At 32.0% G+C, this 12,479-nt stretch overlaps 1 protein-coding gene across 2 annotated transcripts in view; it reads right to left on the bottom strand.

The window, feature by feature from the left end:
* LOC140438416 (uncharacterized) overlaps positions 1 to 8,839 on the bottom strand; it is a 32,584-nt gene extending 23,745 nt beyond the window's left edge. The window contains exons 1-2 of one of the 2 annotated variants that reach the window (XM_072528096.1): positions 8,160 to 8,839; positions 1,225 to 1,428 (exon numbers count right to left, since the gene is read on the bottom strand). In XM_072528096.1, coding sequence (XP_072384197.1) covers positions 1,225 to 1,428; positions 8,160 to 8,718 — 763 coding nt within the window. In that variant the 5' untranslated portion in view covers positions 8,719 to 8,839. The remainder of the gene's footprint in view (positions 1 to 1,224; positions 1,429 to 8,159) is intronic. The other variant, XM_072528098.1, reaches the window with a different exon arrangement.
* Between the last annotated feature and the right edge of the window lie 3,640 nt (positions 8,840 to 12,479).

Below are 12,479 nucleotides of genomic sequence, written 5' to 3'. Positions count from 1 at the left end.
TTCATTTGAAAAGACGTTGTTCTCTTTTACCACAGCGATCTGATTATAACAGATAGCGATAATAATCCTGATGTCTCTCAAATCTAAGTTTTTCTTTTCAAGTAATTCGATAAGACGGTTATGTCTGACCTTATCGAAGGCTTTGTTGTAATGCAAGAAACACATACTGGCTGAATAACATCCATGCACCTTTGCACAAGTACATTCACAGCGAACAGGGCTTCCCTCGTTCCCAGTGCATTTCTAAATTCAAATTGTGTGTCACTTATGTCCTTCTCAAGTTTGTTGTGTATTTTCCGGTGTATAATTTTTAAAAATACTCTACATCGTTGAAATAGCACTTGTATGCAAAAGAGAGCCTCTTTCGTACCCACTGCGTTCCGAAAACCAAACTGTGTATGGCTGACTTTTTATTCGCGTAGTCTATTATATCCCTTGATATATGATTTTTAGAAATAACTTTCAAATGTGGGTCATTAAGCTGATGGTCCGGATATCATTGAAGGATACTAAGTTTGTTTTCTTTGGTAGAGCACTAAACGTTGACTTCAGCCATGATCTTGGTATTAGTGGTATTACTCCGATTAAATATGTCATTGAACATTTTTGTTAGTCGTTCAGTACCGACGGTGTTAAATAGCTTTGAGTTCAGCATATGCGTTGTCAAGTCCAGGAGCTTTGATATCTTTTAGTTGTGATATTGCTTTTTCCACTTCATCTAATGTGATTCATCATCAAAGAGTTCTTGTATGAATTTGGTCCATATGTATATTTCTTGATTTTGAAGAAATTCTTTTGAGAAATATCTTAGTAAAAATAATTTAAAATGTACAACCTACTTATAAAACTGAACTAAGAGTAAAATTATAACTTCATTATTGAGATTTTCTAATAATATCTAAAAAATTTTAATTCAAACGACTTTTGCCGTTAAAACAATTTTTTATTGATTAATGCTAAACCGTGTTTAATGTTTGCCAAATTTGTAAAAAGAACCGAAGAAAAATCAAAAGATCACAGCAATTTTGTCCGGTTTTTGTTCCGGTGAATGTATGTATTTATTAAAAAAGTATATTATGAAAAATCATTATTATCTTTATATGACAACAAATTACAAATCTTTTGTATGAGAATGTGTCTAGAGAATGATGACATTCAGCGAAAATTTCGATATGATACAGCCTTCCGTCTTTCACAGTACCATATCTATTAATTTACTTACATTGTATTTGAACATCATATTATTACTCCAACAGTCACCGTGGATAAAAACTGAATATGGACTTTTGTATTCAAGTGCATCAAGAAACATTTGAGGACCGATATCACAATATTTTTTAAAACTATCGATAATTTTTATTTCTTCTTCCTCTTCTAAAAATTCTTTTACGCTGTTACAACTACTGCGGATTCCTTGTTTCATGAGACCTACAAAGATAAACCACAATATGTAAAATGAGTAGCAGACTTTCTATATGCATTTTGTCCATTTTTTTAAATTTTAAACCAAAGATGACAGTGCAAACTATATATATAGAGCTACCATTTTATGTTACGAAAGACGTTCTAAATGCATTTTGTTGTCTGCAAATTAATGGAAAAAAATACCTTGGACTTTCTCTGTATGTCCATTGACGGTAGACGAACTAACTGAAGTTTGTCCCTGTGCCCTGGACTAATAATTGCTATTTGTTTGTCGTTGGCGGTCGTTGCCTAGTTGGTATCTGAACTGTTAATATTGTTTTATGTGCGTTTGTTTTTCCGCTTTTCAACGAAATAATCGATGGCTATATATATATATATATATATATATATATATATATATATATATATATATATATATATTTCTATTCGAAATGGTTTTAAATGGTACTCACAGCCATTAGACCTCTTTAAAAATATTGTTTTGCATTTACCCGGTCCAAAAAAAGAGCTAAAGATGCAAAAGATGTGTAAGAAATATGGCAGATATTTTTCATAATAATTATGTTTTGAATGTGTTATATGTATTGTATATATTATTGCTATTAGTTGGTAGAATAATTCAACACATGTGACCTACTTGCCTATATCAAACAACATATTAAATTTAAATGGGACAGACAATGGATTCAGTTTGGTGAAAGCAGGGGCACTAATTTATACAAATTACAACCAACAGTAGATGTAAAACAATTTTACAAAGATGTCACACTAAGCAGAAACACAGTGTCAACTGTATTAAGATTAAAAGTAAATCATGGATGTTTTCCGAAACATCTACATAAAATAGGAGTTCTCCCAACAGACCGATGTGAGTGTGGGACTAGTATAGCTGATTTAAATCACATATTGCTAAAATAATTGATAAAAGAGGGTTTAAGTACACCATTAAACGTAAATCTTTTATTAAGTGAAGACAATATAAAAATCTTTAAAATAATTATGATATTTCTTGCAAAAATTAAATTAAAGGTATGAGTATAAAATTGATCGTATGCGTGAATATTTCCTTTGTATGTTTACCATATATGTTGCCCACCTACCTAACCGTGGTTTATGTCTTGTTTGTTACAATAAAGCCGTTTTGATGAATCCCTGAGCGTGAAAAGTGTCCTCCTTGTACAATCCTGTATGAATGAATACTAATATCTATATGTAATTACGTGGCTAAAGGTTTCAAGCCAAAGCCATTAAAAAAAAAAAAAAAATGCTATTAGTTGGCGACAACGATCTTTCTTCCTACAGTTTCCTTACTCGCAATAATTTGGAACTGAGTGCAAAATAAAAAAAAGCACAAATTGCATGTGGTGTCAGCTCTTAAAGACTGTGGGATCAACACTGAAAATCTTACAAATCAGCAGATATTACCATTGGAAATAAATCTACGAAGAAAACGCGGCAGGTTTTTTAAGTCTCCCATAATGTAAGAAAAAAAATTAACGTTATTTGTTTGTGAAGCACATAGAAAAAAAAAAGAGTCAGTATTGTGCAGCTATTGTTCATCAGAATGAACATTCTAGACAATGAGGGTAATAAAACTATTATTCTTCACTATTTTTATTATAAAACAGTAAGACTATTGTTTACGTTAATACTTTACTTTTATTTAATGTATTTAAATAATATAACTTATATATTTCATTCTTACGTTTAAACAATAAGTTTTGAATTAAAACAGCTCTTTAAATCTTATCAGAACATTAAATTTCACAGTTAAATAATATGTTTATATTGGGTTTAAGTCATAAGTAATTGCAATGAAAAATAAATTTTAACTAGTGTTTGACGTTTTGATTTCCACTGCAGAAATCGTTTTCAAAAAAGAATATTTAAATAATCTAGATAACCAACATGTTGTTAGCATGTTATGTTTTTCAAAAAGATTTGAGGATAGGGTTTGTACCCTCAGGGTATCAAATTCTGACTGTTTTGTGTGTTTTTGTATTATTTGTTTATCTATTATACGTTTGTGTATTATGAGTATGTGTTATGTGTTTGTGTATTGTGTGTTGCATATAATTATAAATGGTATGTCTTCGGCGATGTATTAGGTTCGGAGGAGAAGTTCAGGTATTAAGGAAGGAACTTAGATAGAAATCTATTCCAGGAAATTGGCAATAGGCTAGGCATGAAGAAAACAAAAACTACAGCCTATCATGCGTAATCGGATGGAATAGTAAAGCGAATGAATAAGACAGTTGGTAAGTATTTGGAAAACATGGTGTCTAATCACCAACGAAACTGGGACCAGTACTTTCCGTTCAGAATTGAAATTGCTTATTCCAGAAAGCTCTTATCTACAACGGTATTATGCGTAAACTATTAGGTCTACATAAATTCTAAAAGCATCAAATTACAGAGAAACGCTTGTTTTATCAAATTAAAGCTTTTAGTGATTATAAAATTTATGTTAAATATTGTAATATAGAGAAATCATAAGATTTCTTACCTGGCGAAACTGAATTCAAATCTTTACCACTGTACTTTCTAAAACTTGCAAAGCAAACAGATTTATGAATTGGTCGGTAAGGGAATCTAAAATTTGCATTCCACAAGCCGTTCGTCATGGTCAAAATTCATAGTGAATTCAGTTTCTTGTACTCCAAACAGAGTAAAGAAATAAAACATAATGACGGTATTAGATTTTTTTCCTCAAACGTCAAATAATGATGACATTACTTATCTAACTTGATCCTGTCAAAGTTTGATGTCTCCGCTGGCAGCAGTTTTTTTTCCCATTTCTTTACGGCGGAGGGAAAAATGTTGTCATGGCAACAATATGAAACATGTCACAAAGCAACAATACAAATGTCATTAACAACAATTAAACATCATTTTTATTTATAGTAATATTAAAAGTACAATTAGTTAATGAGGCATTTTCAAAATTGAAACCGTGCAAAAATGTGCCCGACTCTTGATACGCATTGGTAATTGTTGATGATACTGATGGTCGAGAACAACTTTCAGCAATCATTCCCGATGTTGGCGAATCATGAGGGTTTAAAATTTTTTGAGCATTATCGTTTTTATTTCTTATTGAATCCTCTATATATCCTTCGGCAACCGTGCTTGATTTCCAGCCCCCATGTCGTGTGAGGCATTCTAGATTTCCGCCTCCATCAATTAAAAGTGTTGCTGAAGTTCGTCGTAAAGAGTGACCCGTGTATGCGCTTGCATCGTTTAAATTTAAATAACTAGCTACTTTTTGGGCTACTGCGCTGATCGAATGTACTCCCATGACGCTTCGGTAACACTTTCCATTTTGGTACTTGATAAAAAATCGGTTTTCTGTGAAATTTTCAGGCCGCAGTGATGCATACTTTTTATACAGTTTAATGTAGTTTTGACCAATTATCGTAAAAGATCTAATTTGTCGTGTTTTACTGTCTGGGATTTTGATAATTATTACATTTTCTTTATCCTCAATGTCCATAGTCTTCATTTTTACCATTTTGTCGCATCGACAGGCGCCGGTAACCCCAATTAACAAAACAATCTGAAATATTTTTATAATTTAGTAGAGTATACTACATGCTTTGCAATATAGTTTTTTTTTACTATCCTTATCTACTAATCCTAAATACAACTTATCTGGCGCTTCAAACAAAAATTTATCAAACTCGTCTTTAGTGAAAACTTTAGACTTCTTTGCAGTATATCCTTCGCTTGTTTTTTTCAGAAAGGCACGTAACTTTAAAAATTTGCTTATATCCACATTTTTTCTAATAACTAACTCGGATTTTATCATAGAGTATCGTGACCACATTGTAGAAGATTTCCATTTATTTTCATTTTCCATTATATTAAAATATGCCAGTAAAACGTCTTCGGTAACTTGCCGTACTCCTCTTGTATCGCACCACTCTTGGAAGTGCTTGTACGCTAACCGATACTTTATTCCGGACTTGGAGGGCCCCAAACGTGCTACTGCATAATTAGCTGCGGACTCAATTTCGTTTAGGTTTTCCATTTTCGCAGTAAATTTGCGCTTGCGGTTGCAACAACAATAAGCTGTCTTTAATAATTGCAAACAACTGTCAAACAACTGTAACCAGGGAGACGCAAATCCCACCGACGACTTAATTATTTTAATTTCTAACATCTAGACGACTTTGATAGTTGTCACAGTTAATTTCGAGTAAAAATAGCGTATGAATTGTACTATTTATGGTTGAAAATTGATACGTTTGAAGAAAAAATAGTATACTTTATTCGGCAAAGAAGCGACTTTTCTTGACTTGCCCTCTATTACGCGCCTGGAACTTTGACCATGATGAACGGCTTGTGGAATGCATATTTTAGATTCCCTTGGCGACCAATTCATCAATCTGTTTGCTTTGCAAGTTGTAGCAAGCCCAGTGGTAAACATTTGAATTCAGTTTCGCCAGGTAAGAAATCTTATGATTTCTCTTATTGATATTAGATGGCGTTGTTACTTCTGTAAATAATTATTTCGATAATTATTGTCCTAAGACGGGATAGATTTTGTTCCGATTTAGAGCAGTGGCATATGCCGCTCTGATGAGACCTAAAGAGGTTGAAATACGTATAAGCGGCTTGTTGCCGCCCTGCATCGAAATAAAAATCTAATACCGTCATTATTTATTGGAAAATAGGTTTGCATAATAACTGTGATTTTAAACCTAAAAATATTTAAAATAACTCCAAATTTAAAAAAAAAAACATCAATTTTCGTTGACTAAAACCTGACATATTGCGACTTTTAGAAATTTATGAATTCAGTTTTTGGAATTCTAAAATCGTTTGGTTTTTAAACCCTTTATCTTTAGCGCTTTATGCATTGGGGTAATTTTAAATGAATCGTTTTAATTTTTTTTCTAAATATGATTTTTTAATATTTTAAATGGTTCTTTTTATATTAATTATTGCTTATAAACAAAGCTCCGGTGAATTTTTGAAAAAAAATAGGGCTAACTCGGGTTTTAAAGGTCGTGGGTCATTATGTTTTTTCTTTGGAATTCGTGTAAAAATGCCAACATAACTAATACAAAAAAGTTAATCTCCTACAACAGCGTTTCCCAAACTTTTTTTTCCTTGGCTCGGTTATTTTTGTGCTTATCCTTCGTGACCCACTAATTTTTTTTATACCTTGGTGTGTGTGTACAAGAAAACATGTATTTTAATAAAGAATCATTAGCTCAAAAACAAAAATGTAATAAAACAAAATAAATATCAAATACTTTTTTAATGAGAAGTATGCAGTGGTTTTTGCTTAACTAAAAATTTCACGTTTGGAGGAAAAGATGTTAATTTTATCCTCCTAATTTATTTTTGAGGAAAACCAGTATTAAAAACCCCATCTCCCACTTTTATAGGTAGTAACAAGGAGAATTAGAAACTTTATTGCGTTTTCTGCTAAAACTGGGTACTCCTGGCAGCAAAACAGCCAAATCTCTATCAGCCGTCAAATATGTCTTTGAGTGCCCTATCGTATAAAAGTTAAATTACAGACTTGATATCTAAATCCGTAACTCCTGTCTTGGATCCTACGTCCATTGTAAATGGATTCCTTATTCATGCTTTGTTGCTGTGTATGGGGAGAAAATATTCCTTCAGATTTGCCTCCAGTTCTAGTAGGTGTTCCTTAAAAGCCGCTGAAATTTCATTCGGAAATAAATTAACGTTATACTCTTTTTATATTTACGTTATCTTTGTAAAAGCTTTGTAGTTTCCTGATTCCGCGCGATATATCCACCAATTAAGTTTTTTTATTGCAGCTTCCACATTCTCTTGTACTTTAAATACAGTAACATTGCTACCTTGTAATGTCATATTTAAATTGTTTAAGAAGTCAAAAATATCACGAAGATAAGCTACCTTGATTAATTAATTAACATCATGAAAACTGTCTTTAAATTGAAATATTGCATCCCTAGCCGTTGGTGGATGTTGTTCTAAGAATATCAAAATTTTTACCTTCATCAATAAGTATTTTTAAAACATTCCCGTTTGATAGCCAACGCACACTTCGCACTTTAAAAGAAGATTTTTATGTTCACTTCCCATTTCTTTGCACAAAGCAGAAAATACTCTTGAGTTCAATGGGCAAGATTTTATGTAGTTAATAAATTTTACACACTATTGCAAAGATTCGGTTAAAAGCAGTGGCATTTTTTTGATAGCTAAAGCCTCTCTGTAGATGCTATAATGCACCCAAACACATTCTGGTGCTACGGCTTTGATCCTCGGAAAAATTCCAGTACAAGCGCCTGCCATTGCCCGTGCTCCATCGCTTCTTAGTCCCACACATTTTTTTCCTTTCAATTTCATTGTCATTACCAATACTTTTTCCATCAGTATTAAAACATTAGATACCCGGTATGGAAATTATCCACTTACTTATTACTAATAACTCTTTCATATTTAATATAATTTGCATATACCGTCCTACGGATACAGTACTTACTCGGGACAATATGCTTATTAACAAACTTGAGAAATTATCATCCCTTAAAAATGCTATTTTTGTTAATGTTTAAGCCTAACCGATTTCTCTATGAACAAACATGAAGCTCTGATCTCAGTTAAAATAAGACATGCCTAATCTGTAGAATTAGTTAAACTGGGAGTGAAGTAAGACGTTTAGTACTGAATGACTTAGTAATATTTTGATAAGTGAACGATGACAAAGCCGAAAATAAAAAATTACATACCTCGATTAAAAAACGTTTTCATATTCTTATGATATCCTGCGCCTAATTCGCTAAATTGTTCAGGATGGTAATGTTTAAAAGCATAAGAAATTCCATGAAACTTTCCATAAGTTTTAAAAATAATTTCGTACATTTGACTATTTAGGGGTATCTTCTTAGGGTGCATTTTATAGTCTTTTAGCTTTAAATTTTCCATTACAAGTTTTTCTTTGCCTTTTTTTGAGCTCGTTGCAAAACATTTTGGTATATTGTTAAAAATTTCAACCTTAGGATAAGACTTTTGGAACGCTTGTAAAGCTGGAATCACTTTGGTATAAAAATGCACTTCGTTGTTAAAACACATCGACATAAATTTGCTAGTTTTTTCAGAACCTACGAGACATTGTTTAACCACTAAATTATGATCTTCACCGGTATTTTTGTTTTTCAAGGAAAAGAACACCATTTCACCTAAATATCCCTGACCTCGTTGGTTGCCTTCAAGTTCCTGAATTTCAAAATTTTCTATCTTTTCATCTAAAGACTCTTCTAATAGATCACATATATCTTTTGGTATCATCTTTTACCGGCATAAAATTGTTACTATCAAACTCTAAGTTTACGCTCTTATATACTGAGAGTAGTGTGATTAAAAAATACAATAAGATATATAGATGATAATTACATATATGATAATTACATCTAACGATCAAAAGCGACTACATTTTTTTACCGTTTATCAGTATAGGTATTCTTTGTTTTTAAAGTTTAAACAATAGTAATCCTGCTGCATTAAAAGCTATTTATAATAGTATGTTATATGACCATGCATGTTAAGAATATTATTTTATTAAATATCACTTTCGTTCATGATTTAGTCGTAAAATTGAACAATGCATATGACATTGAACTACTATCTAATACATCGTCAGACAAATTTTTAATGCGAGGGAAGTATTATTTAGGAGAAAAGTATTACCAAATAAAAGTCTTTTTATATAGATTTGATGTAAATCATACTACCGAAACATGTTTCTTAAGGAAACTAGAGCTTTTTGAAAATGGTGCCTAACATCGGTTTAATTCAACTATCCTCAAAACGGTTGTTTTTTAAGCGAGAACATCGTGTACATTTATTTCGCAAATGTATTCAGTCGTGTGACGTGAAGACTGATTTCTAATTGCAATCAAAATCAGCTCGTTTAGGAGATGTACATTTTTAGTCATAAGTTTTTGTTTTTCAACATGTTTTTACAATATTTCACAAATCTCGTTTTTTTCTTTTATAAAAAGTATGTATGACATGACAAACCATGTTCCCGAAATATATAAATCACGGTAACGTGGCATCTACCATCGGGGGCGGTAATGACGTAATTAGTTTTTATATTTTTAGAGTTATATAATATAAATTGCATCAATTTATTTTAGAGTTTAGAGATCAATTATTAAAAGTAAAAACATTAACAACTTACCATTGTCATCCGCTTTTTGATCAGGTTTCCTGTTAAGAATGTTTTACAATGTCAAAATAGCCTACTAATTTTTACAGAGTTAGATTGTACCCTCTTTAGTGACAGAGTGGTGGTTACCCAGGGAACGACACTAGGCTCGGGCTTCAGTCTGGTAGAGGTATCTTCGTCAGGGTTCTTAGCAGCTCAAATATAAAGAATTAGTGGAGTACTGGAGATAAAGAGAAGAGAAGTTAGCAGATAAAGAGAAGGGAATAATTGGATACCAACTTTTTTTTTAAAGGAACAGGGAAACCTATGACATATAAAATAAGATAACGAGAGAGGTAAGGTACGGTTAAGATAATCACGCGAGAATAAAATAAACCGCGAGAGAAAAGTTATTATGGTTACGCGGTACACATTTAATATTTTGACACATACATACTGATTAATGATAAATCAAATCGTTATATCAATCAATAACAATGTCTGAAAGAGATACATCCTGCACATGAAATAAATATATATATACATAATAAAAAAAATAAAAGGCAAATAGTTCATCAACAGGGTTATATTGAGGTATAGTTAAAGAAAATGCTCTATAACAATTTTATTGAACAGTTAAATAGCACGAAATAAGTAACTGCACAATTTATTATATAATACAATGAATAATATTTTCTCAAAAATAATTATGAGTAATTTAGTATCCTCAAGAACAAGAAAAGGGCAAGGAATATTATAGTTGTATCTACGTCAATATTTGATATAACTTGAAATAAAACATATAAGTGATTTTTATGCCGTGAGAATACGTAACCATGAAGTTACTGAAATGTTTAATTGTGATCACCTCAAATACGTGTATGAAATCTATAATAAGTATAAACTACATATAAAACATATCTGATCATACATCGTATGTATATATACCGTAGATTTATGCTATTAATAGTTCGTTCACAGGTAATGACGTTCTTTCATAGAACGGTCGTCAATAAAGGCACTTGACAGGTTGCACTCGCAACAAGTATATTGGGACTTCTCAAGCAGCGTAGATGATATAAGTAAGGTAACGAATTACGGTGGATTCAATCAGCCATCAATTATAAAATTAATGTAGGTACAGGTAATATATCAGGTCAATCCTCACATTAGACTAGACTGGAATTGAATAGACTGAACTGAATGGATGGAGGAAGAAAGCGGCAAACAGAATTGACTCGTAGTATCATCGAATTGGAAGACGTCTGTACGACAATAGAGAAAATTTTAATTGTAGGAAGCACTCTATGAAGATAGATAGATAATGGTGAATTAAATTTTAGGTATTCAGACCAGCTAGGGATAAAAAAGAGTGGGAGCATTTGTCGAAGATTGCCACGTGAAAATGTTACTTAATTGACAAGTCTGGTGTGGCCTTATTTTCTATAACTTCTACTTTCTCTCGAGAAGAAAGATTATTTCATATAAGACCAACATTTCAGCTTTTCTTAGAAAGTAAGCTGGGTTGTTCGACAATAGAAACTAACTTCTTTGTTAAGAGGACGGGTTTCTATTTAAAAAACGAAAGATAATGAGAGCAAGGACGACGTACTGCGAGATATTTCGTTGTCGTGAACAGGCATGACAAATCGCTCGTTGCTTATGGGTTTTTTTAAGGCTTCTAGCAAAGTACATACCATACGTGGCGTAAAATTAATTTTCTAAAAGGAATAATTAAGGAAATTTTAAACATGTTTAAGATTAAAAGATTAAATGACAGAAGGCTTCTTAATATTTTATTAGTATAAATGATATTTGAAAACAAAAAAATTTGTTAACTAAATAATATATTTTTAGTTATTAAACAAAAAAGAATAAAGTTTGAAAAAATTAAATTATTGTTTATGAATGCTATTAAAGCATGATAAACACATCGCTGGTTGTCTAGAACATTAATTGCAATAACTTGTTACTTTTGTCACCTTATTACTTGCCTGCTTGCTTGAATGTGTTTGTCTTAATTTGTATCATCATTGGCATTGTCTTCTCCTTTCCTGACGGTTTAATAAAAGCATGTAGAACTCTTTTGGAAGTAGTGGTGTGTTCGTGTGCATCTGAACTAACAAGTAACTCCCGTGCCAATCTTCTTCTAAATTTCATTATAAATAATTTTGTGTAATAAACAACACACATACATGTGTAATGATTTTGGGCAAAATCACTACACATGTGAGATATAGGTAAGAGAGAGACAGAAGATACATTTTCTCTCTCTTTCACTCTCAAGAATAAAAATGTTTCTATTGGAACCTATCCTGGACGGAGTCCACCTATTATATTTATTATTTGTTTATGTAGTGTGTTGACAAGATTTATTTAATAATTGACTGTTGATATCTTTTCTTGGACTTGGTCTCAGAACCTAAATTTCTTTGCTTATCTCTTTTCTTTTCTAGGGTTTCTTAATTTTCCCCTTAAACTCCAAAAAATTAAGTGGCGCCCTTTTTCTATCTTATTTTATCTCTGGTAATTTTACCCATCTATCTTTTTGTTTATTTCTGGATCTTTTCAAATATATCTTATCCTGTCCTATCTGTACTTATTTCGTCTGTTGGACCCATTTCCGGTTCCAAAAGCTAGTTTCAAACCCACGACTCGCTCTCCACCAACCATCTAGCTGCCGTCCGCAGTGTCTCCATTGGTGACCTTTCTAGCACCATCCAAAAAAGGTTTCCGAGGTTACACATATATTTATGCCGCCGAAAACGTCGGGCTTATGTCCTTTTGTTTTTTTCTTTGTCCGTTGCCTTTACGACACGGCATTCATATTTTTACGACACGGCAAACGAGACCCCTGACCAATTTCCGTTGTTTTAGTTCTATTTATTTCTTTTTCTAT

This window comes from Diabrotica undecimpunctata, chromosome 4 (assembly GCF_040954645.1).
Source record: "Diabrotica undecimpunctata isolate CICGRU chromosome 4, icDiaUnde3, whole genome shotgun sequence".
NCBI classification, from domain to species: Eukaryota; Metazoa; Arthropoda; class Insecta; order Coleoptera; family Chrysomelidae; genus Diabrotica; species Diabrotica undecimpunctata.
The sequence above is the reverse complement of the archived record's forward strand: the minus strand, read 5'-3'. Positions and strand labels throughout refer to the sequence as shown.